Genomic DNA, 26,810 nt, shown 5'->3' with positions numbered 1-26,810 from the left:
CAAGCTGATTACCGAGGGCATTAACCTCAACCTTTCTTTGTTTATTCAGCGTCTTTTCAAGAAGCAGCTTTCAATTTTTTTGTTCCTTGTCAGCGTGAGTAACTGTGGATATCCTTCTCCTAAGTTATCAGGTTAGGTTGTAACATTCTATTAGTAGTAGGGATGGGACGAATACAGGATATTTGTCTAATATTTTGATCGAATATTCTGTGGCTGAATATCAATTTTCTTAAAATTCATCACAATCATAACATAAATTAACGTTTATAATTGAAAATAAAACTATTGGTAATTTCGAATGATTGATATTGAATTTTAATTAAGCTATTTATTATTTGAATAAATATTATAAACTGGTAATTGAAAGATTTTTATTGCCATGATATTGACAGATTTAATGATTACATTTTAATATTGGAAGAGTAGATCAACTGTGCCCTCAAGTAGATTAAGAAATGCCAACGAATAAGGCAAATACATAAACGCCTAATGCATTTTAACACCAATTTGTGTTGTCTTCAGAGGAAAATATATTTAGCCACTTATCAACGCTGTCTGAGGATCCCACTTGGATTGAATACCAAATCTTAACTCTTAGTTGCTTAGCAGAAAAAAGTATGTCTGTTTGCTTCAAACATTGTGGTCAGAATGAAGATGACAGCCTGCATGTAAGACTAATGCAGCATCCTGATTGAATGCTTGTAAAATGGAGCTACCCGATTGTTCTATTCAAATTTTATAACTCCCGTTCATAATGAATCTTAAGTTGTGGTGCTGCGTTCGGTGGTGTGGATTCATTGTCATTTACTAATATATAGTTTAAAATCTCAAATATATGTCTCCATATAGATCCAAATCAGCTGTGGATTTACTTTGTAAAAACTCTGTTTTTCACATTTCTGAATCTTAACACAGCGATCATGCTCATTTAATTTTGCTTTTATTGGTCTCCTAGTCTGTCCTATATAACCAAGAGGGCAATCACCACATGGAATGTAATAAATGCCCCATTGTTTATTCTGTGGTATAGCATCTTCAGGAGGCTTGAAACCTAAGTTTTTAGTTGGCACGTGTATGGTTTTTAGGTTTTGAGAATCAGTTTGATCTTCAGTGAGAGTATTGGATCGGAAGGTACAACTTCACTTTCTTTGAATGGCCTTTCTGTGATATTTGCTGAAGTGGTTTCTCTTGTTGACTTCATGAATTTTCTACTCTTTTCATCACTGATCATAGCATTAACCCCTCCATCCCGTCTTTTACAATGGCTCTGATGGTTTCAAGTTTACAGTCTAATGTATTCCAATCTGAACATACGTTAAATGTTCGCGCTACGTAAGTACATAGTTTCTGTGTTATAGGGCCTATGGGATGAAAGATCTAAAATGAGGTAGTAGTGAGACCGATAAAATCTTGTGATAGACAGAGGTTTGGAAATGTGATTTCTGTTTAGTTACTAATATGTCCAAGAAAGAAAGTTTGTTTGTTTGAAATTCAAGCTATAACTAATATCAATATTACATTGATACCTCGGCTAACAAAGTTGATTCGTTCCAGAATCGTGTTCCTTAGCCAAAACTTTACTTTCCCATACGTTTCTTTCCAGCTTCTGCCCAAAGTTTTTTAAAACACAGATTGCTAAAAAAATACAAACTGATTGAAGGCTAAAAATGAGCAGCTTCAAAATTATATAAACGTGAATATACAGAATGCTGAAGATCTTTTTTATTTCACATGTACACAACCAACATCAGCGTTAGTAAACCAAGCTGGTGTTGACACAACCCAGTTGACTTATGGTTTATGGTGAGTTTCCTCCCCCCCCCCACTCCTTTTGTGATATGGTTAGCTCATTTCTGTGTCAGATACATTCAGATGGAAAAGATCTATAATGTCCAGACTGTTCAACTTGATACAAAGAGTCTGAGACTGGTATTACCGTATAAAAGTTTGATAAAAGATCTTTTAAAAAAATTGAAAACAACCAATAAGCCTTTTCTTCCCAGCATTCTCCAGGTTACATTTGCTTGAATGCAATTTTAAGTTTTATTAAAGAAATTTCACATGAAACTTTTATAGTGTAATCCTGGCTTTGCACTGAAAGCACGTGTGCTCTGAAAACAGGCTTCCTTACCCTTCCCCCCCCCCCCTCCAAAGCATTTTCTGTTTTGGCTGAATCTTTCATTTTATATCAAATAATAGTTCAAAGAATTTCAGAAAGAAAAGTGTAGGTACATCTGAAAACGATTTCGTTTTTTTCTTTACATAACTTCAATGATATTGAAGTAAAAGTAACCTGGTATGGTATGCATATTACTGATACATAGTAAAGTTCATGATGAAAAAGAAATATAGAAGATCTTTGGGGTAAACATAGACTTGAACCTAACCCCTAGATACAGTGCAGAAAGAAAGCTGCTCTATTTCTAGATTTTGTGCATGGAAAAAATTGCAGTAAGTATAGGAAGTTGAACTTAGCACTTAGCTAAACTGCACTAAGTATTTCCAATGCATTACAGTGTGGCACTAGGGTTCCCTTGATTAATTAGAAATAATTTTTTTGTTAAAGCCTTTTAAACTCTATGCCCTAGGTGCTGATTCAAAATTATAGTAACAGGTATCATTGGGCTTTCGACTTTTTCATATTAAAATTTTGAATTTGCTTATGTTTTTACCAAAACTCATTAAATCTATGAAAGAATAAATATGTGTATAAACTAAAGTAACATCATGCAAGTCCAAAACACATCCACCAATTGTGCAAGAAACAATCTTGCCAATAGCATTTGTTTTATTTAGTTGATGCTGAATGGCCCTTTGGTTGTACATCGAGTGAATTGACATGTCTTCACCAGGGTTTAAGCTAGATAAAAAATTCTGTTAGCGAAAATGGGGGAAAAAGTTTTAGCAAAATGCCACAATACTAATGATTTATGGTTGGATGTCTTCTCGTTTCGTACCTCCTGTGCGCATTTTTGCAAAAGTGGTTACTACTTCTTTCGCATTCAAAGATTTTCTTTCGCATGTTGCGAAAAATGCAACCGTAGCTTAAACCCTGGTCTGCACCGGATGTGTGATACTAAAATGCCACCGCTCATTCACTTTAATGGGGGGGGGGGGCTCGTGGATAAAATCACTTTTTACAAGTTAATCCATGGACTTAATTATTAATTATATGGGCTCAACAACCTTTCTCGTGTTACATAAACACAGATTTTTAGTGGTTTTACTTTTTGCTTGTAGTTTATTCATTAATGCTGAATTAAATTTGAGCAATTAGGAGAAAAAAGCAGTTGGGTAATATGAAAATATGCATTCTTAATGATTAACCAGATTTGTTTTAATCAGTCATTTAGCAGTCAGTTAATTTTAATTTAAAAAATTTGATTGTGATTTTTTTAAAATTATAATTTTTTCATACCCTGCCCCAGGGACTCTGTGGCTGCTCAAAAATGGGGGAAAAAAACATTGAATTTGAAAAAAATAATTATAAATTTTTAAATAATAAAAATAAATCAGTAACTAAGTAAATAAAAAACAGTCCTATGGGAGGGACACTATAAATTATATAGGCTACCACAGAAAGCTCAGTGAGTCAAATAAGGTTGAGGACCACTTGTCTAGGCGATTGTAGGCTCATCTGCAATTGTGTTTTAATTTATATTTGTGTGAATATTTATTTTTAACCGTGTTGTATATTTCTTTCTATTGGCATTTTTTTCTGGTCAGCTATTTCCTTCTTTTTATGGCTTGTAGGTTTGTCATTTCCTTTCTTTGCAGCACTGTGATGCAGGTGGTGGTGCCAGTTTAAATAGTTTTTTTCTAGTTGCTGGGTTTTCAAAAGGAATTTCTTTGGCATCAACCTCAGGTCAGGCATCCCATAGGAAGCATTAACATTGATCCTCTTTTGTTTTCCGCGTGTGCTTCCTCTTTTTACTTTCTTGTGTTGCCGAACTGTCCCCCTCTACATTTCCATCAAGCCAGGGTGTACCATTCCATTTTACCATTTTTTATCATGCTTACTGTTTTATAGTGCTAAAAAAAATATCAGGATGAGTTCTCTAAAAACCGTCGTTTTAAATTTTCAAATTCTATGCCAACTTTGGGTCAGTAGGGAGTAAGCAACATAGTAGTTTATATGTCCTATCTGCATAAGCAGATACAGACTCCTCAAACTGGAGGGGAGGCAAATCACATGGTGTATATAGGGGTCCAGGAAGGCTCTGCCCTTCCCGCTTATGCCAATGAAAAACTTTCCCACTGAATGGGGGAGGGTTTGTGCCCACCCCTGTATCTTCATATGCTTATTGGTGGGAAGATAGGTCCCTTTTCTTGGAATTTTTGAGGCAAACTAGGCTCTTTAAATCATTTGCGTTGCTTGAAGTATAACTTATGTGAAGTTAGCAGTGGAGAGAAGCCCTTCCCAATAATTTTGTTTGAGGCTAGCAAAGAAGGTAAGTTTTGTGGAGTCTATAAAAATCAATTACATATGGCTGTTTGTTCGGCTGCATCATGTTGAATCTTTGGGAGATTCTGTGCTTATTTATGAGGGGAGGAAAGGTGAACTATCCTGCAGGAAGCCGAGGATTTTTTCCCCTCTACATTAAACACCTTGGGCAACTGTCAGCACTTCATCAATGAGATCATTTTTAATCAAATTTTTAGTTTAAGTCAGAGAAATGGGTGGCACAAATAAGATAGTGGAATTAGATAAGTCAAAGTTTGGAAAGAGGGAGCATAATAGAGGGCACGAAGTGTAGGGTCAGTAAGTTTTTGGTGGGATAAAGAGGATAATAATGGAGATCCATCCATTCATTCTGTGGTCAACTCCTGCCCATGTTGCTCTTCTAGTTCTTGAGTGTTCTTATTTACCTCCATTACCTCTTTCCCAAGGACACAATCTCTTCAACAGCAGTTGGCTCCTATTCACGAGCTAGCTCCTAATAGTCACATTCAATAATGCCCACAGTTTCTCCAAGCAAAGTTAAAAAAACCTTTGGAAACAAACATATTCATGGTTGCAATGCACATGTAGTTCTGTGCCGTAAAGTCATACTCACATGTGTAATACTTTTTCGAGTGAAGTGCCCTGATTGTGTGTGGGGACTGTAGGAGAGAATATTACCCACAATTCCACAGTGGGCATAAGCTAAAAACCATCCACTCAGTTGTGATAATGTGAAACTAAATAAACAATGCACAAAGGTTTTGCTCGTAATGCGAATCATCACTTGGTAACCGAATCAAAAAAATTTCAAAATTTTTTTGCTCGTTAACCAAAGTTTCACCATATAAAGCCTCTTTTTTTTTTTCTTTCCCTCTTTTTCATAATTGTTCTACAAGCCATTTATTTGAAAGATTTTGATCAATCCAAAGCTTGTTCAGTGTCTTCTAAGCATTACTCTCAATGTTTTTCTCCAAAAAAATTTAATGGCATTCTCTAGGTATTCCTTGAAAGAAAATTTTCAGAAATTTATTTAGCCAAAATTTCAGTCATATCAAAGCTGTGAGATGGTCATTCAATAGATTTAATTTCATTAGCTTTCAATCGAAGTTGGACTTTGAAATGGGAACATAATCATTGTCATATTTCAAAGATATAAGGTCAAACTTTGGGTAGAAGATCAATTCTGTCAAATCAGAATTGGCTAGGTAGTACAGTAATAATAGGTACCACAGTAAATAATATGGTTTTTACCCTCTTCTATATTGTATAAGAATCCATCTCATAATCATGTGTGAAAAATGAGATATGAATTAATATCTATAACACACCAAGTGAAAAAAATAAATTGAAAGTGGTGTTTATGGAAACTGTAACTTATGTTGAATAATTATTTAGATTTTAGAGCATTCTGAGGTTTTGTGCACTTTTAAAACCACTTTTTAACCGTGTACAATCCAGACTAAATTCTGAGGACTGATTAATCAAACACGGGAAGTTGAACTGAAGACGACCTGAGCTATACTGTTCTGAAAAACACTATGAACCCAAAGATTACTAACCAAATCACAAAGTTGCCTGTAGACCAATTCCAGATCATGTAAGCGGTCTGCAACACGTTTCCAAACTAATGACTTAGCTTTCACTCTCCAGCGGAAGACGAAAAATTGGTCATGAACTCCCATTAAAATCTTTGTACATTGTTCAAGCTAAAAATAATTATAATCATATACCTACAGGGAGCATAGCTAATACCTTGTGCTGAAAATTACTGGCGAACCATTGGTCCAAGAGGCATACGTCATTCATATTGCAAGGAGTTGTATAGTTATTACAATACAAACTGTTCATACGGACACCCTATACTCAAAAACTGAATTAGGAAGTTTCCCCCCCCCCCTACCCTGAGGCCAACGAAAAAATTCCTATTTCTAAGTGCAAAATTGGCTGATATATTTGAATTCAAAAATATGAAATAAGTTGAGGAAAAAACGGCATAAACTTCCGGACGTTTTCCCCCTCATTTGTATGGAATTAACGCAGGATTTACAAACTGGAAAAATTATTTAAGCACTAGCCACACATAATTTTTGGTTCTAAGATTACCCCCCCCCCCCAATTCCCCGAGAAAAACTCCATGTACAGTAAAACCTTGATAAGTCGTCACATTATGACTGCTTAAGCGGAGCGCCGTCAGTTTCAGTGTGCAATGTTGTGAAAATCGTACAAATTTAAAGTAATGTGAAATTTATTACAGTATGAAGCAAAATAACAATATTAATAAAATTTATAGATCACGAAAGAATAAATAATAGAAATTTTCTACCTTTTTTATCGCTTATTACTTAAATTACTGTGATAAAATGTACTGTACACTTTGATTTATACTAGTAATTTTTAATTTAGACTTACAGTTGCTCTGTTAGTCTAAAGCTATTAGTAGCTTTAAGTAGCTTTTCTTCATGCTAGAACTCTCTATGGCACATTAATTTTACCTAGACATCAAATTTAATTTTAGTATTTTAATTCTTCATCAGTAGTTCATGATATAACTACAAAGTAATCTCGAACACTTTTGACTTGGTGGGCCCTTGGCAGGGAAAAGTAAACAGAAAACTTCAACTTGGGAAAGAATGTTGTTTTTTTCAACAAAAATATTTTGTTTAAATTTCAAGCCCTAAATTAGTAGAGTCCATGCTTTCTATGATTATTTATTATCCGTGCCTGCGCGCGTTGCACTTTGACTTGATTAATTTGATTCTTCAATTTACATAATTTTTGATTTCCTAGCACTATGTGTAATCTTTGACGTATCAATAAATTTTGGTTTTGCCGGAGATGCCCTGGGGGGGGGGGACGAAGTGCTTAAGTTGCTTCTTGCGACAGAGCCTGGGTGTCTCGCGGTTTCTCCAGTTGAGCCCATGCAGAAATGAGGTCTAGTTTGAACAGTCCCCAACGTTTCACAAACCTTAGAAAATGAACTTTCGTTACTTAAACTGTTCCCTTTGGGTATATAGGATTTTATGGTGGCTTTTAAGCATGTGGCAATGTTGTTAACAAGCTTTTTTTCTTAATGGGAGCCATAAAAATAGTCTGTCCCACTTTCTCAAACTTTTTCATAGTGACGACTTAACCGAAATTAGCGACGAGTGAACGAGGGTTTTATCACATTGTGGTCTATGAGAGCTGGAAGGGTGTGAAGAAAAATGACGACTTAACGAGGTTTTACTGTATTTTTGAAATTTCATGCATATTACATACAAATGAAATAATGCCTATTTTAGTTGAATGGCAACACTGCATTAACACACAAAGTGCACATGTCCAAACAGTTGTTTTATTGTTGGTACACAGCATTTTTTGGCAATTAATTTCCTCCAATTACTTGGGTATTTATGGGTCATTTCCAAAAAAATAGAGTACAAACCGTTTCCGAGACTTTGCTCTGAAATTTTGTAAAAAAAATTACAATCTGGTAGTAATTTTAATTTTTTTCTAGTACTTCATTTAGAAGTACTAGAAAAATACATTGTCGTATGACATTTCTTAATTTGTTTCAGATATCTGATTTTTTTTTTAAATCATTGTTTATAGCAAAACCTCAAAATCTGGCTGTCCCAGCTTGAAAAAAGTGTTAAACAAAAAGACTTGGTGCAAATCTCTGGAATTTTTTTTCAAAAAACTTGGAATCACGTTTTATATATGTGTCATAGATAAATAAAACTGACAATAAAATTTGGAATTTTTTTTTTTTTCCCATATTAAAATGTCCACTCTGTTACAGTCATTTGGGAAACATTTTTATTCCAGATTAAATCTGGTAACACTTATGAGCTCATTGAAAGGTTTACTTTTAATGCTTAATCAATAATTTTGGATTTGACTTTTGCAAAATGACTTAATATTCATGTTATGTCTTTAGTATGCTACCAGATTTTTATGTCGGATGTCCACTCTGTTACGTCATTGTTATAAATAATTACAGTTTTTTTTTTCCCATCTATATCAACATCAAGTGACACTACATGGAGATATGTTCAAAATATGAAGAAAAAAAAATTCATCAATCATTTAAATTTATAATGAAAAAATAATAATTTAAGCTAATTTTCCTATTTTCTACTGTAACAGAGTAGATGTAAATGCCTTCCAAAAACTAAAGCGACGGAACAGAATGAAAACTATGATTTAAAGTAAATTTTTTTTATTTAAAAGATTTTGAAGGTTTAAGTTGAATTTTTTTAATCGGTTATCTATTCAATTTAAACCCTTTATCACAGTCTTAGTAAAATATGAAAGTAAAGTAATACAGATCCAGGGAGATGTGTCATAAGGAGCATTTTAGTGCAAAGGAAGGTTGTTATATGACAATACATTCTGTATTTTATGGGACAGAACCATTATCTTCCTATATTTTTGTTTCCAGGCCCAATCCCCCTCCTCCCTCAGTCCACTCTGGATCACTAATGTGGGAGGCATGAACGTGAAATTTATACCAACATCAAATTACTATTCAATTTCAACAAAAAACTTTGAAATATAAGGAAAATCCTCCTAATGATATAATATACAACTGAGCAAGTCCATTGTCCACTTTGACCAGATTTTAAGCATGTTATCAGACCAAAATTCAAACTACGAGAGATGGGGGTGCATGTTTTTAGAATTTGGTCATGGAGTGGATGTTTTTCAATGGTTATGAAGGAGTTTCTAGGTCACATATCACATTCTGTAAAATAAAAATCTATTTGCATGGCCTATTTAGAATATTTGAGATATCTTTCTCTCAGTTAAACATTTCTGTGCATTCTGTTACAATGATGTCCATTCTGTTACAGGAAGCATTTTTGCAGTTCACAGGTAGAAAAATTTAAGAACACTTCAAACTAAGATGTTAAATTGTAAATTACCAACCTGTTGTCTGTCAGAAATAAGTTTTGATTTTAAGTAGCTAAATATATGTAAAAAAATGAACTTTTCCATGTGCTATTTTGAAATAATCATCAAAACGACAGAAAAAAGTAAAAAAAAATTAAAACCGCTTTTTTTTATATGTGTGTAAGAAATAAGCTGAGTTCATTATTTTAAGAGATAAAAACAGCAGAAATATTTTTTTTAGAGCGATATTTGTTTTTGTAACAGAGTGGACAAAATCCACATGATTTTCATAAAATAAAGTATTACAAAATAAAAGTGAAAAATATTTATGAAATATTAAACTTCAAGTCTTTGGCTATAATTTGATATCAATTTTATTTTGAAAATTCAATTTTGAATTTTTTATTTCAAAAACGTGGAATGTACACCTTTTTTTTTTGGGAATGACCCTTATGAGGTGCATGTGGGGTTTAGTAATGGTAGAAAAAGTACTCTGACATTTATTCCAAAAGTTATTTGTTGTCTTCAGACTTAATATTGGCATCCATTGAAATATATGATATCCATATTTGTTATGGGCATCTTTTTTCTCAGCCACCTCGTTGGGCATTTTGCCTGTTGTGGCATTGTATTTGTATTAATTTCAAACTTAATTCAGACTTGAATTAGTAAACATGTGTAGAATATTTTCAGTGATATCTTAGTCTCTTTTATTGATATTTTAGTCATTATAGTGGCATTAGTTAAGCCATGGAATATATTCTCCCAATGAATATTTTTATAAATATTTAGATTTTTCAATGATGAATAGGATAGAATCCTATGGGTCAATAACTCTTTATTCTTGGGCTTGAGACTTGACAATCTGGAAAATATTTAGGCATCTATAGCATTTTCTCCACCCTCTTCCGAACAAAATCAATCCAAAATACTGTATTCTTTGATTTGAATTCTATGGGACTTAGGGACACCTTTCCCTGCTAGCAGACATGCTGAAATAATTTCAGAAAATTTTAGGGTCCTGAGACTTCAATTATCCAACAAAAAAAAAAACTTAGGTTAAATTGTTTTATTTAAATTTAAAGAACAATCTATATTTACTCGCCGTGGCAACTTGGTGCTTGTCCAGCCTTGCTTTAAGCAGCATTGACAAGATAATTTGCCGGTTTGAAAGTCTTATTTTAGCATTGGCAAGCCCAAATATTTTGTAAAGCTTATTTTTTTTTCAATAAAAACTTTTCCCTTCACCCCTCAGTTTGCATATTCGGAAAATTGGAAGAAAGCCTACTCCAATAAAAAAGATGGCATTTTGAAGGGAGTTTAGTGATTTTTGCTGTGGCACTTAAAGGGTTAAATAATTGTGGCTTTTTTATTTACTGGGGTCGGGTGTCCTTGTTCAGATTTGTCACACCTCTTGGAAGCTCCTACTCGTCACATCCGCATTTATGTGCAGGGTTCTTAGCAACCTGGAAAATCAGGAAACCAGAAAATGGTCATAGAAAATGAAATATTTGAGAAAAGTCCAAGAAAATCTGAAGAAAAAAAAAATTGAAAGGGAATAAATTCACATTGTAGTGCTTGGTCTTCACTTTTTGCCATAAAAAATTATTATTTCAGATCCTCTGGTGAAAGAAAAAGAAAAACATTAGTAACAATCTTTATATGCATTTTCCTCTATATCCCCCCCCCCCCCCACTAAGAGAAAGTTTGGTATGCATGAGTAGAATGTCTTATCAGTTGGAGGGGGGGGGGGATTTTGCATACTTTTGGAATCATAAAGGCCCTTACACGCGCTCAGTTATACCTGCACAGTTGTGCCTGTAGTTTGGTGCATCCATATCATTCATATATACCTGTACAGGTCATTTCAGAAACCGGTTCATTGTTACTGATCATGCTTTCAGTTCTTTTATCTATTATTATGTTGAAACAATATTTTGAATTCAATGATCTCTGTTCGAGATTTTGAAGCAAACTGGTATTGTATGCAAGGGCATTATATACAATTCGGTTTCGGAAGGGGGGGCAATGTCTGACAATTCTGTTTGTACTGTGTTTTTCATGTACCAAGAAATGCTATAATGTTGGACATTTTCAGATTATATATGCCCATGGCAGTGTGTGTTTTTGGTCAGGGAAATGATTGAGCAGATTTTGCTGGGAACCCTGATGTGTTAAGTAACATCGTCTTATCTCAGTGGTTTCCCAAGTGTAGGTTGCAGAAGTTTTTCCAAAATAAAAACTTCTTAATGAGAAATTTATTTAATCTTTTGTAATGCAAATAAAAATATGTCAAACCTGAAATATACATCTCAAATGAGCTAGTTAATATCCTATTTACGCACTTGGTAGTCATAAGTAGCACACGACTGATATAGTGCATCTCAAAAGTATATAGAATGTTTTTTGAATATATATAAAATATGAACAAAAAAAAACCAAGCAACATCCGAAAAAGTTTTAACGCACAATTGCAGAACTAATAACATACGCCTTTGCAATAATTTTGACATGAATAACAAAATTCTGATTTGAGTTATAACAAAAAATTTACAAAAAAAATCTTTTTCAAAATTGTAGAAAAAAAATATATAAAATAGCGATTTTTTCTAAAGTTTAATATATTTGCATAAAGTTTAATTGCACACGGACAGTACTTCTACGCAGTGTATGAAAGACTCAATTGCTCTTCGTTTAGTTGTAAAACTGCCATGCGACATTAATTTTTTTCACAAGGATGACGTCACTTTCCACTACCATACGAAGGTTTTAACAACTGGCTGTTGCGAAGATATATTTTGGAAAGAGAGAAAATTCAGCGGCCCCTGCAGGGAATCGAACCTATGTCCTTTCACTTTCCAGGTGAACGTGGGTTCGATTCCCCTCAGGGGCCGCTGAATTTTCTCTCTTTCCAAAATATATCTTCGCAACAGCCAGTTGTTAAAACCTTCATATGGTAGCGGAGAGTGACGTCATCCTTGTGTAAGTCGCCATCTGGTGGCAACGTCAGCAGTTGTGAGCTTGGCCTGAGTCTGGTCTGGCCGTCCATGTACGGTCCCTTTCAGTGTACACAAGCTCCAAGGAAAGATTGAGAGATTCGGTGCCTCTGTAGTCTAGTGGTCTAGGGCGTTCACCTGGAAAGTGAAAGGACATGGGTTCGATTCCCCGCAAGGGCCGCTGAATTTTCTCTCTTTCCAAAATATATCTTCGCAACAGCCAGTTGTTAAAACCTTCGTATTCATTTTTTTGTAAGACCTCGCAGGCATGGCATCTTGAATGGAATAGATGGACTGTTTCACAAATTTCCGGTAAAAATAACAAGTAATATAGATATGTAGACAGCATAAATCAGGACTGGGCAAGTCGGTAAAAAAAATCTAGGCGCCAGAAAAATTTTTAGGCTCCAAAAAAAATTTTATCTGGAGAAAAATGTCCAAAATAATGCTTCTTTTTACTTTTTTTCAGGGCATAGTGACCTTCCATGTTGGCAGATACACTGCTATAAATTCCAAACATTTTGTGCTGCTCTCAACCTGCAATTTAGCACAAAGAAAATTTTAGGCACCAATACCAATTTTTTTTAGTCGACCTTGTGCTTTTCCAGCCTTGATATAGATAGATATACTAAAAATATATGTTGTGAAAAGACTACTATATGCATTTGGGAACTGCAAAAAGTTCCTTCTTCAGTAGCGAAAAAAAAAATCATATAACAGGTTGCTCACTTGTCAAGACAGTTGCAGGGGGAGGGGGAATTGGCATTACCAATCACTTAAGAGAACATGATAATGATGAGTAAAAATTATTGTAAGGGGGCCTGTCGAAACTATTGCCAGAATTTTTAGAAGGGTGGGTGTGTGTGTTAAGTTGTTGGCAAGTTTAGTGGAGTTTGTTGGGATGTGTAACGATTCATAAAAATCTAATTTGAAAGAGAAGGGGGTATTTTTGAATGATTTTATAGTTGATGAAAAGTCAAATTTATAGTCAAAGGGCCAACAACGGATGACTGGTTGAAATTTTGGTTGGTTACATAAGTCAGTTGTTAAATTTGTTTAGGTCAGTTGTTCATCAAGTCTTAATAACAGATGCCCCCTTTATTTTGTTTATTGAAAGTACTGTGAGGTTCGCGCCTCAAGTCATGACAGTTATACTTCGAGTCATCTGGGTCAAGAAAATAATTGTTACGCATTCATTCTTCAAAAGCATATGAGAAATTGAGATGGCTCATAATAATCGAGCTTGTTTGTGGTGCACATGAAGTTTTATTGACAAGGGCATTTTGCGACACAATGTAAGGGCTGTAACTAGGTTTTTTACACCTGGGGCAAACATGATTTGCCACCCCATTATGGTGTTTTTTGTTTTCACGTAAAATTTGCTGGCCTGGGCAATTTCCTTCCCCACGCCGAGTTCCAGCCCTGCATAATGTTAGTACTTCCTAGGATACTTCGACAAACTGTGTACTTTGAGGTATATGGTTACAGGGCAATCAGTGACCTGAAAAATCAGGGGAATCAGAAAACCGTCAGGGAAAATGTGAAATATTTGTGAATAGTCAGGGAAAATCTGAAGGGAAAAAATCAAAGAGGATAAATCAACATATTAAAGTGGTTTGTCTTTACTTTTTTCCACAGAAAATTATTTTTAGATCCCCTGGGTGAGAAAAAAATCCTTATCAACATTTTCCTACAGATCTCCTACTGAGAGGAAATGTATCAGTTGAAGGATTGGATTTTACATACTGAAAGACAATGTTAGCCAAGGTCACTGAATCTGCTATCTGAGTAAATAAATAAAGGGATCTAAAGAGGAGAGATCTCTCTTCCTTTCCATTGTCGAAAACAAAGTGAATACCAGCTCTTAACTTCTTTTCTATCTCTTCTGAAAAAAACATTTTATCCTCTCGCTTTTTTTCCTGCCTGTGGGTAGAGAGCCTTTAACCTTTATATTATATGTTGAAGCCCTGAATTGAATTCATTTATCTCTGTGTAAGATTTCATGGGAAACTGGTATTGTGTTCAAGATCATATATATATATACAATTTGATTTTGGAAGGGGTGGTAGTGGCAAAATATTGACATTCTGTCTGTAATGTGCTTTTCAGTGGTATATTACCGAGAAATGATATAATTTAGATTGAAATTGGACGGTTTTGAATTATATATGCGTGCAACAGTGTACATGCTTTTTGTCAGGGAAATGATCGAGCCGAGTTTGCTGGCAGAGTTAATATGCCAAAAGACTTCACATAGTGATAATTTTTATGATGAAAAAAAAAAATGGTTGGTCATTTTTCTGTCTCTTGTTTTTCTTGTCTTTCCAGTTCATTTCTTTCTGATAAAAATCACTATTTCTTGGTAAGACTTTGTGAACAGCTGACTCACACTTCTATTAATTTGTCTAGAAATTTGTGAAACGTTCAAGTTGCCATACTTTCAAGGCTTCCTTATTTAGAAAAATGAACATTGTGTGGCATTTTTACAATTAAATGAAGAGTGAAAGTTATAGAGTCTTTTATACAGTATGTAAAAGTATTGTCCATAAGCAATCCAACTTTATACAAATATGTTCAACTTCTTCGGAAAAAATCACTATTTTATATATTTTTTGATTTTATATATTTTACACTTGAAACAGTGTTTTTTTTTTTTGCAAATTTTTTGTTATAACTCAAATTGGAATTTTGTTATTCATGAATTATTGCAGACATGATAATTAGTTCTAAAATTGTGTGTTAAAACTTTTTTGGATGTTACTTTTGTTTGCATTTTATTTTAAAAATACACATTCTGTACACTTTTGAAAGGCACTATTAAACTTAGGAATGTTTTCTCACACTTTGCTGCTGAAATGGAATAAAACTGAAATTCCAGAAGGTGTTTTCTAACTCTCAAATAAGGTGTCAAGATGCAGAAACAGCAAGAAACTAGTGAATAAAAACTTTGATAACATTTGCACATAGCAGTGATGTCCTTGTTTTATTTTCATTCGGAATTAGGAAGACAGATTTCTTGTCGAAAAGAGGGTGGCAATGTGAAAAAGTTTGGAAACCGCTTCCTTATGTCATTTTGATGTCAGTCTTTCCTTTTACTTGATGACCATTTACACTTTCTTTTTATGTTTTTTTTTAATGAGCATATTTTATGTTGAAGGGTTGGGGAATAAAATTCTGAATTTTTATTCCCATTTAAAATTTTTGAGAAAGAAGAATCGGTTCTTATGTACATGGTGCGACAATCTTCAGGGAGAATAAAAAGTGTCAAAGTTATCTATTTTTAGCCCACTGTTGAGGGGTGTCAAAATCATTTTTGTCCCCCTTCTTCCACTTATCCTTTTCAAAAGTTGCAGCTGCTGTTATGCACGTGGTCTTCGAGTTGAAGAATCTCATAAACTTATCTCTGCTCTGAAATCTTTCATACAGGGTATAGTGAAGCAGCAGCAAATATGCAACTGGTTATAGACATAGGTATCGAGAGGAGCAAGTATCATAGTAGAACATACCTACACAAAATGTATATAATGTGGAAATTTGGACATTTAAGCATTTAGACATTCAATTGGCAAGAGCAGTATAACAAGAAGCAAGTATAACACACTGATAACATAATTATGTTTGGGCCATACTTACACTCGGAACACACATTCTCCGCCATGTACCAATTCGTTAGAAATCCTCCAGAGGAATGTTTATGAGTAGCATGTACAGTTAAATAGAAGTAATACATACCATTGCAAATCATTTGTTTAGTTAAAAACAGCACACCTAGTATCTTCCAGTATACTAGGCAGATAAATCAATTATTTATCTGTCAATCAATTATTTATCTGTCAGTGTGAACTGTGCAATGACATCAGTAGCCGTAACTTCAAGCAATACCCATAGTAATTTCCTCATCCTTTTTTCTGACACAGTACTCTGCGTCCAAATTACAAATTGATTACACACGGTAAAGAGTTATGCTCGGTGAGAACTTTTGTATGAAGTACGTACAGACAAACTTTGTTATAGTGCCCCCTTCCCCAATGTCGCCAGAAATTTCTAATGAACAAATTTCCCATTTCTAGGCTTTACGAGTTGAACTGTGATTCGATGTAATGCCAAACTGGTTATAGCACCAGAATTCTCCAAAATGAACGGTGGCAATAAATGAAGGTTCTATTGTATTTTGAATTTTTTTTAGCTGTTATTATGAAATAGCCTTTGTGATGGTTGAGTGGTCATGGTGGCGGACTCACATCGCAAGGTTTCGGGTTCGAACGCCACAGTGGTGGTCGGCTGAAGTTGGTTTTCTGTGGTTCTCTCCCAACTTTGAGGTGTGAATGCGAGCCGATCTCCCCGGTAAAAAGTCTCGCCACAGAGAGCAACAGGCCTACAAACAGTACAAATATTCAATCATTACACTTCACTTTTAAAATATAGATGGTAGCACTGAAAAATAAGACATTAGATGTACACTCAGACTGTTACTACGTACACACACTTACACCACAACTCACTAGGTAGTAAATTGCCCATGGCGATAGACCCGAGTTGTGCTTGATTTGAAAGAAAGAAAAATGTGAAATATTTGTCCAGCAGTCTGTTTAGTGAAATGGCTCTGAGGAAGGGTTTGACGAATCAATAAAAAATTTAGGAGCTAAACTTGGCTTTTTCCTAGAAAAACAGCCTTATATAATGTTTGTTTTTCTTTTCAACTTTTCATAGACTTCATGAAACTGTTTTATGTTGGAAGATTGATCTAGCAATCATATAGGAAATTTTATAGGTGCCAATACCAATTTTATAGTTGCCATGGCGACCTGGCATTTGTAAAGCCTTGCTCTGAGGTACTGATATAATGAAAATACAGCCCAGTATGACCAATTGTTGTACATTATGCATACACATTTGAGATTTTTAGTGTATTTTGTTTTGGGAAATATGTAGCCAATGTGAAATATATTTTCTAATCACTAGAGAGGGATAAAATATTTAGGTGTTGGCATAGAAATACAATAGACAGTGCTTATTAGAATCATGGAGGATGATATAATTTTCGCAGTGTACAGGAATGGACCTATATCGTAATATATGGAAAAAATTCTGTTTATAGTTATCAGGATTTTGGTTTATGTTATCAATTTTATTTTACATCCAAAGAGTTTTTTTTTTAATGCATTTTGAAGCTAAGGTTAAACCAGACTTATTCCCCCCCCCCCCCAAACCTGCAAACTATGCAGGTAATCACGAGGTGTATCTATTTTTCTTGTTGACAATTGTTTCGTACTCAGTTCTTCACAATGTCCTCATCAAGCTGCAGTAGCGGCCATGATCCAAGTATGTGTGGAGCTGCTTTCGCAATGTCCGTTCTATAGTGACGTCAAGTTTGAGGTTAAAAAACTCCCTTAGTTCAGTCTCTTGTTGTCGAAACAGTTGTCGAGATTCATTGTTCCTCAGCTGAAAGACTTTCTCAAAAGATTTAAAGAATGTACTGTACATTAAAAAAGTATCGTAATCCCCCCACATTGAACAAATCTATCTTGACTTCTCATAATGTCTGAATCAAAAAAAAAAAGTATCTCGGCTTGAAAGGAAAAAAAAACCTATATAGCAGTATGGTATTATAATAATAAATAAGTCTGATCATGCTGCTGCATTGCACTGGCATTTTGTGACTAGTTCTGTATAAAAATAAGCAATCCTGTTCCCCCCACCCCACCCTGAAATAGAACGTATGACCATAACATTTACTTCTGGATTTCTTTCAGATATAGTTATCAGTTATTGTTATCATAAACCCCAAGTTCCTGATAAGATCACATTAAGTGGCATGCATTTTATATCACAAAAATATCAGCCTTTTATTTTAACAAAAATTATCACCACCCATTTCAAAAATCAGTTGATCCTTAATGATCAGAGACGAGATATTTCCTCGGTCCTGTGCAAATGCATTCAAGCTTTCCCTGTTTTCTTCCCCCTTTTTTTCATCACGAAGCGTCGTTGTAATTGTTTCTATACTCCTGTTTAAATGATTCCATATTCCCCTCACTTATAATGTATCTCCGAAGATTTCGCTCTCTGCTATTACTACGAAGGTTTCAACAGCTGGTTGATAGGAAGATAATTAAATTATCTTTGCATTAGCCAGCTGTCGAAACTTTTGTAATGTATCTCTCTATTAAGTATTTATAAGAGAGGAAAGAGCGAAAATTTTGGAGGGTGAAAGTAAAATCTATACTGCATCATCCTCCCCACGATTTCTAACGTGCAAACAAAGAAAGCTTTTTTTTCAGATTTATCACCAATACACTTCAAATACAGATCATCCAAATTTGTTACCAAAAGCCTGTATATGAAAGGATTAGATTAATAATTTATTTAAATCAGTTAAATTTAAATTGACTTATAGTGTTGAGAAGGGGTGGGGAAGAGCTTAATAATAAGATGAAATGTGTATTGAGCAGCGGGGTTCTCAACCAATGTTCCACTAAGCCCTTTGGGCTCCGTGTGAACTCCCTGAAGGCTATGCGGCCGCTCAAGAAAAATAATGAAAAACAAGAATTATAAATATTTTAAGAATAATAAAAATAAATCATTTACTTTGATGAATAAATAAAAAGTAGGCCTACAGTAGACTCTGCTGTAAAAATTATATACCTGAAAGGGGCTCCCCGAGTCAAAAAAAAAAAGATTGAGAACTGCTGGTGTGAAGGACACCTTGGGCCAAAATGCTATGGTAACTAAAAAAATTACTATCTGGCACGTATAATTTTCCATGATTGATTGCTAAATTTTAGCCTGAGGACAATAAAAAAATTTCAGAATTTATGTCAGCATGTTTTTTAGATGGAAAGGTCATAAAGTCCTTCGACCCTGGTTATGTAGAGCACCAGAACCTAAAGGATCTACATCTGCTTCATCATGGAGATCATTACTAATGTGATCTTTGGCAGTAAACTGTACACTCTACGCCTTTTATAATGTTGTAAATAGAATCGATCAGAAAATATCTATATTTTTTCCTTACATTTATAGACTTTGTTTCACCTAGGCTTGACAACTTCTGGGTTGCCATGGTGACTAAAAAATTTATAATGGTGCTTAATTTTTTTTTATGTATGATAACTCAATTGAAGTCTGAGGACCATGAAATTATTAGAAATCATGTCAGTGTAGATGGATGATGATTTTTTTGCTCGGTCAAGATACATGAAATCAATAGTATCATACATCAGTGCACTTCCCAGTATGCAAGAGGTCCGATTCCTGGTGGAGAGAACTACACTTTTTTCCCTAAAGTTCACCTCGCCATAATATTCAGGTAGCCGATTGATTTTATTATGTTGCCGTGTTTGCTAGCATGGAAAGGGATCTTGTAATCCCAGACAAGTCAGTGAATTGGATTTTGTTTGGAAGAACAATTCTTGGCACCTATTAACTAGCTGGTACCTAAATTGTTTTTCCCCTATTTGTTACGCAATCCCTGCACTACACTTTTATCAAATCCCAGAAAAAGTGAAAATTTTTTTTGAACCATTTTTCTTTAAAAAATTATGCTTGGCTCCTAAGAAATGTGACTGACACTTGAATTTTTTTTCCCCCCACTCCAGGTGTCTGTCCAGCATAAATTTGTATCTGTTTTCCGGGCCTTTCATAAAATTCTAAATCTAAAAAACTGACTTTACAAAATACAAATTAACAAAACGATTAATTTTCATTTCTTTTGTATTAAATTAACTAGATTGTTTTGTTTCCCACAAAATTATGGATCGTTTTCACAAAAATGTAACCCTATATAAAAAATTCTCTACAAACCTCTGAATTTTTCAAGCCCTGGTGGAGGATATTATGGTACAAATATACAACAGTGGATCTCAATTCAGGACTCGCCTGTGACTGCCCAGAATAGTTTTGTAGATATAAAAACTTATAAATGAACAGGGTATAAAAGAAATCATGGATTTTTTTTATACCCTGTTCATTTATAAGTTTAAAAATTAGATTTTTTTTTATTTAAATCAACTGACTGCTTGTTAATTAAAAATCTTGTTAATCATTAAGAATGCATATTTTCATATCACCTATAACTGTTTTTTTTCACGTAATCTGTCAAATTTAATTCAGCATTAATGAATAAATTACATACGAACAATAAACAAACTAGCCACTAGCAAAAGATATGAACACCAAAATATGTGTTTACATAACGTGAAAGGTCGTTGAGCCCAAATTAACTTCATAGATTAACTTGTAGAGAGAAAAGTGCTTTTTTTTTTTATTCACGAGATCCTATTGAAATGAATGCCTGTTGATAACTCAGTGTCACACATATGGTACAGGTTTCTCGATGTGCAACCATTCAGCATCAACTAAATAAAAAACAAATTCTATTGATACAAGATTGTTTCTTGCGCTATTGATGGATGCATTTATTATGATGTGTTTCCAACTTGCATGATGTTGCTTAATAATTTACACATTTTTATTCTTTCACAGATTTAATGAATTTTGATTTAAAAAAATTTGCGAACTCGATATTTAATATGGAAAATAAAAAAAGTCTAAAACACAACATTTATGTTGGTACAACATCTAGCAATTAGGGCATAGAATTCAAGGATTTGTACAAAAAGTAATTTTTTTTTTTTAATCCTGGAACTCCCCTTGTGCCATATTGTAATGCATTAAAAACACTTAGTACAGTTTAGCTAAGTGCATAGTTCAATTCCCTATATTTTTCTGCAATTTTTCCATGAGCAAAATCTATAAATAGAATAGTATCACTATATCGAGGAATTAAGTTCAAGTCTATATTTACCCCAGAGATCTTCTATACATATTTTAATAAAGAATTTTACATTTCAATAACCATACCAGGTTGATTTTACTTCAATATCATTGAAGTTATGTAGGCTGAAGGAAAAACAAAAAATTTGAATTGTGATTAAAATCACGATTTAAATCTAGCTGATTTCAATCGTCGTACCATGTTCATTAATTGAACCACTTCAAAGTGTAAATAAGCACACAAATTAATACGTCCAGCTTACCACAATGCCTCTGACAAAGGTTGGTGATGCCTCTAGGAGCTGCAATGCACACTTTGAGAGACACTGCTATACACCCATAAAATCATTTTAGCAATTATCTCATCTCCCCCACCCCCCAACAGAATTCATCTTTTATAAAAAATTTGAGTACTAACAAGTACCTAAAATAATTTCCATTCATTTGTACTCCAACAATCCGGGTTTAAAAAAATCTGCAGTGACTAATAATGTGAGTTGTGATTGGTTTTATGGTCTGTATACATTTGAAAATCCAATTTTTTACAATGTTGAGTGATCAGTGAGATTGGGCATTTCATTTTGTATAAGCCCTAATCTCAATCGATTTGGTGGGGAGGAATATATTTTAGTTTATTACTACAAAAAAATCTTCATCTAACTTATAAATGTATGAAAACTTTTTCCTTGACAAATTATCTACAGTTGTCTTTTTTTTCCACCCTGACAGGTAGCAACTGAGTTGAACATGGTGTGAGATCACCTCTGCATTCTTCTAGTGGTATAACAAATCTTTTGAAAGACCGATCATGGCCAGTCTCATCAGTTTGGATGTCATGAAAAAATATGAACTGAATGATAAGACAGAGCTGTTAGAAATCTGCAGCCATTATCTTGATGATTCCGAAAAAAATTCTGTGGTTGGTCATCAAAAATATACCATCAATCATGTCCTGCTAGAAATCTGTGGTCTTGCCACTCGGGGTAAGATAACTGTGGACGTTGCTGTGTCCGCATTGACAGATATAGTCACCCTGCGTAGTGATCTTCCTTCAGTTCTAGTCGATGCCTTTGCTGTTCTGGACATTGAAACTCAAGTATTGGAAAACCATAGTATTAGAGATCGGTACCTCAATCTTCTGAGGAGCAGTTGCGGGAAAGTTGTTCCAGAATGCACTATCAAGGAACGTCTAGAATTTGAAACATTGGGTGATGCTGGCATCATCAAGTTGCTAAAAAACACCCAAACAAAGTTCATAAAAACTAAAACCAGACTGTTTTACAAGCAGCAGAAGTTCAACCTTTTCCGTGAGGAGAGTGAAGGTTATGCGAAACTTGTAACAGAATTAAACCCAGATAGCGGCAACACAAAGAGACCTGCGTATGTCATTGAAGTAGTTAAATCTCTGATAGGTTATTTCAACCTAGATCCAAACAGAGTTATAGACATTATCCTAGAATCATTTGAAAGCCGTCCTGAATTTTTCGAGTTCTACATTCATTTGCTCCGATCATTTTCATGCTCTTCAGCTACGTTGAGTCAAGTCCTTGGCTTTAAATTTAGTTTCTACCAGCAAGATAGTACAGAGGAAACACCACAATCTCTTTACAAAATCACAGCTCTGCTTTTGAAGGATGGTCTGTTGTCTATCAACCAACTGTATGGTATACTGATGCCAGATGATAGTAGAATTATGGAGAAGCATAAGAAAGACTTGGCGAATGCACACGCATATGTAAAACAAGTGAATTCACTGGTCGGGGATCGAGCAGATGGAAATAAACCTCAGCAGCAAGAAGAAACCAATCAACCAGAAGACAGTAATCAGAAGTTGGGCCTATGCTCTGCTCTCATAGATGTATGCGACTGGCAACATGCAGAGCAGTTAATGGCATGCTTTCCAGAATTCTATGCTGTTTCCCACCAGCACGTTGCTTCAAAATTGTGCAAATTAATACACGTTCTCACAGATAAACTTTACAGATTGCATAGCTTTTCGATTCAGTCAAAGAGGACCACAAAGTGGCAGCTCGAACCCTGGATAACTACAACGGAGATAAATACTTTTGATGAACTTTTTACTAAGGTTTTCCCCATGGTGTATACTCTCGGACCTTATATGCATATCGATCCTATATTGATGTCAAAGATCATCAGGCTTAGCAGGCACTGGCTGTATGAGAGACCGAGTGAGATTACTAGCTGTAGCGGTAATTACAGAGCGATTCTGAATGTCCTTGACGAATCTCTTCTACCTTCGTTATCGTTGTTAGAATGCAACTGCTGCATGGCTGAAGAGCTGTGGAGTCTGCTCAAATTACTCCCGTATCAAACTAGGTACCATCTGTATAGCAGGTGGAAAACTGCAAGTTCTGTCCATCCTCCTCTCATCAAAACCAAAGCAGATACCTTAAAAAAGTTGAAACATATCATGAAAAGACTCAGCAAAGAGAATGTCAAGCCCTCTGGTAGACATATAGGGAAATTGAGCCACAGTAACCCTGGATATTCATTCGATTATATCTTGTCTCAAATTCAAGCTTATGATAACTTCATCACCCCAGTTGTTGATTCTCTGAAATATTTGACTACTCTGTCATATGATGTTCTTGCCTATTGCGTCATCGAGGCTTTGGCTAATCCTGTGAAGGAAAGAATGAAACACGATGGAACTAGTATTTCGATTTGGTTGCAAAGCTTAGCGAGCTTGAGTGGAGCAGTCTTCAAGAAGTACCCTATCGATATTTCAGGGTTGCTGCAGTATGTAGCCAATCAACTCAAAGCACAAAAGAGCTTAGACCTACTGATACTCAAGGAAGTTGTTCAGAAAATGGCTGGCATAGAAGCATTTGAAGAAATGACAGCTGAACAAATAGATGCGATGAGTGGTGGTGAGCTGCTGAGAACTGAAGGTGGTTACTTCAACCAGTTGCGAAACGTTAAAAAGTCTTCTCAGCGACTCAAAGAAGCTCTTCTCGAGCAAGACCTAGCCATACCACTTTACCTATTGATTTCCCAGCAGAAGCAATGTATACTGTATCGAGAGCAGGAACAGAGTCACTTGAAACTTGTCGGGAAGTTGTACGATCACTGCCAAGACACGCTTGTGCAATTTGGGAGCTTTTTAGCTGGAAATTTGAACATTGATGACTACATTCAAAGAGTGCCCCCAGTCTCCACCCTGTTCAAAGAGTATCATATTGAAGCAGATGCAGCATTTTTCCTTGTGAGGCCAACTTTCAACCATCGCATCAACCAGGCATTTGATGAGATGAGGAAACAAGACAAAAGCTCAAAAAATGCCAGCAGTAGTCAGCAGGTGGAGAAATATTTGGAAGCTGTGAAATCTGTCATATATCCAGTCGTGCAAGCCATCATTGCTGTACAATCTCCCAAAAGAAACTGGGACGATCTGAGTCCACAGTTCTACGTGACATTCTGGTCTTTATCTATGTTTGACTTATTGGTGCCAACAAATAGCTATGAGCGTGAAATTATTAAACTGAAAGCTATCTCTCAGGGAGAAGAAAACAAGGACATGAATAAGAAAAAGAAGGAAAAGGAGCGATGTGATGCCCTCATCAATAAGCTCACAGACGAGGAGAAAATGCAGCATGAGCACTGCGCTTTAGTCCTGGCCAGGCTGAAGAGCGAGAAAGACTCCTGGTTCAACTCGAAAGCTGCAAAAAATGAAACAATCACTCAATTCTTGCAACTTTGCATTTTTCCAAGATGCATTTTCACTCCAATGGATGCTCTTTACTGCTCGAAATTTGTTCGCCTCATGCATCATTTGAAAACTCCAAATTTTTCTACACTTTTATGTTACGATCGCATTTTCCTTGATGTTACTTACACTGTTGCTTCTTGCAGTGAAAATGAAGCCAATCGATACGGGTTGTTCCTCTGTAGCATGCTGGAAACTGTGATGCGTTGGCACAGTGACAAAAATATATTTGAAAAAGAATGTGCCAATTTCCCTGGTTTTATGACAAAATTCAAGGCTACTGCCCCCAATCAAAATGCTGATCCATCAGCCAGTGATCATGTGGATTATGAAAACTACCGGCACGTTTGTCACAAATGGCATTTCAAAATAACAAAAGCTCTTCTGAAATGTTTGGAATCTGGTGATTTCATTCAAATTCGAAATGCATTACTTGTACTGACTAAAATATCTGCATATTTTCCTGTAGTTACTAACTTAAGCCAAGCTCTTGAGCGACGTATAGATAAAGTCAGAAGTGATGAGAAGGATCAGCGCCCGGATATATTTGCTTTAGCCACTGGGTATTCCGGTATACTGAAAAACAAAAAGTCAAGCCTCATTCCAGAGAATGAATTTCACATGAAAGAAGCCAATAGACACCATGCTTCTCAATCAGCAATGCAACAGGCTGTGAAGCAAGAGGTCACTGTAAAAGTAGAAAAACGGGATTCTGACAGTGGATCAGCTCATCGCAGTGAAAGTACTAAGCCGACAAAATCTAAAAGTACAGAGCAACCAGAAACAAGAACTGAAAACAGAGGGTCTACTTCACTAAAATCCATCAGTGGAACTAGCAGTAGTAGTGTGGAAAAAATACCCATATTGTCCAGTTCTCAGTCATCCTCAAAGAGTCGTTCCAGTCACAAAGAATGTGAATTGAATGGGGTCGAGAGCAGTCGGGTTAAGTCTCAAAGAGTGAAAGAAGAGCGCAGCAGTGGTGACAGCTCCAGTCCAATGAGAAGAGAAGAAAGAACTGTAAATTCTAGCGAAAAATCTGCAGTTAAAGAAGAGAAGAGGGATCGCAGAGAAGAGCATTACGAGAAATTGTCTCGTAGTTCTGAAAAGGATGCCGTCGACAAAGAGTCACATAACTACAGGCGTCCAAATGATGTCGTGGATGGTGAGCGTGAGCACAAGAGACGACGAACAGAAGGTCCCAGTAGTAAAAATGAGCGTGAGGGTAGGTCAGTAGAAAAATCTAAAGATGATGAGAAGAATGGATCTGCCAGAGACAAGATGTCGTCAGAAAAGAACTACAAGGAGAATGGGAGCCAAGAGAAAGCTAAAACCAAAGATGCTAAAAAGCCAAACAGAAAGCGGGACTATAATGAAGAGAGCTCGTCTTCGGAACCTAGGAGGCGAAGGGCCAAGACAGAAGATGAATCCGAAAAATCGAGGAGGGAAGACAAATCTCCAGTGTTATACTCAGGTAGCAGTGGTTGCGGTCAGGACTCAAGGAGAACTGAGAGGGAAGACAAGAAGCATCATCGTTCAAGTTCCGTTACAGCTGTCAAGAAAAGATCATGAGGAACTGCTTATCTTTACATTTTTCATGATGGAGTTCAAAAGACTAGACTTTTTTTTCCCCGAGTTTAAAAAAAAAATTGAATAGAATTTTTGCAAAAATGTATTAACTTTTTTTTTTTTTTTGCCATTCAGTTGTGGAAAATAATGTTTGTTTGTCAATCACTGCTACATCATTAAATGTTTCATTCATTCTTTTTGTAATTTACTGGGTTTTTTTCCCTGTGTCATTTCCTTGCAATAACAGGTCAGTTTTAACTTACGACGCATTTTCTTGAACATTAAAATTCACAAATTTTTCATTTAAATTCAAGGACATAGTACAATGAATAAAATATGTCATTTCTCACTAACCATGATGCATATTCATGTAATTCTTGGAGGTGATGAGGATTTTTTTATATAGACGTCATAATCATCACTTTGA

At 35.3% G+C, this 26,810-nt stretch overlaps 1 protein-coding gene across 2 annotated transcripts in view; it reads left to right on the top strand.

Moving 5' to 3' along the window:
- The window catches only part of tho2 (THO complex subunit 2-like protein), a 28,496-nt gene extending 1,921 nt beyond the window's left edge, over positions 1-26,575 (top strand). For both annotated transcript variants that reach the window (XM_089253305.1, XM_089253306.1), the window contains exon 2: positions 21,820-26,575. In XM_089253305.1, the coding sequence (XP_089109431.1) occupies positions 21,899-26,386 (4,488 nt within the window). In that variant the 5' untranslated portion in view covers positions 21,820-21,898 and the 3' untranslated portion in view covers positions 26,387-26,575. The remainder of the gene's footprint in view (positions 1-21,819) is intronic.
- The last annotated feature ends 235 nt before the right edge of the window (positions 26,576-26,810 follow it).

Source organism: Pholcus phalangioides, unplaced genomic scaffold (assembly GCF_987345545.1).
Source record: "Pholcus phalangioides strain wild (caught in Gottingen) unplaced genomic scaffold, Ppha-v1.0 ptg000001l_1, whole genome shotgun sequence".
Taxonomy (NCBI): Eukaryota; Metazoa; Arthropoda; class Arachnida; order Araneae; family Pholcidae; genus Pholcus; species Pholcus phalangioides.
The sequence above is the reverse complement of the archived record's forward strand: the minus strand, read 5'-3'. Positions and strand labels throughout refer to the sequence as shown.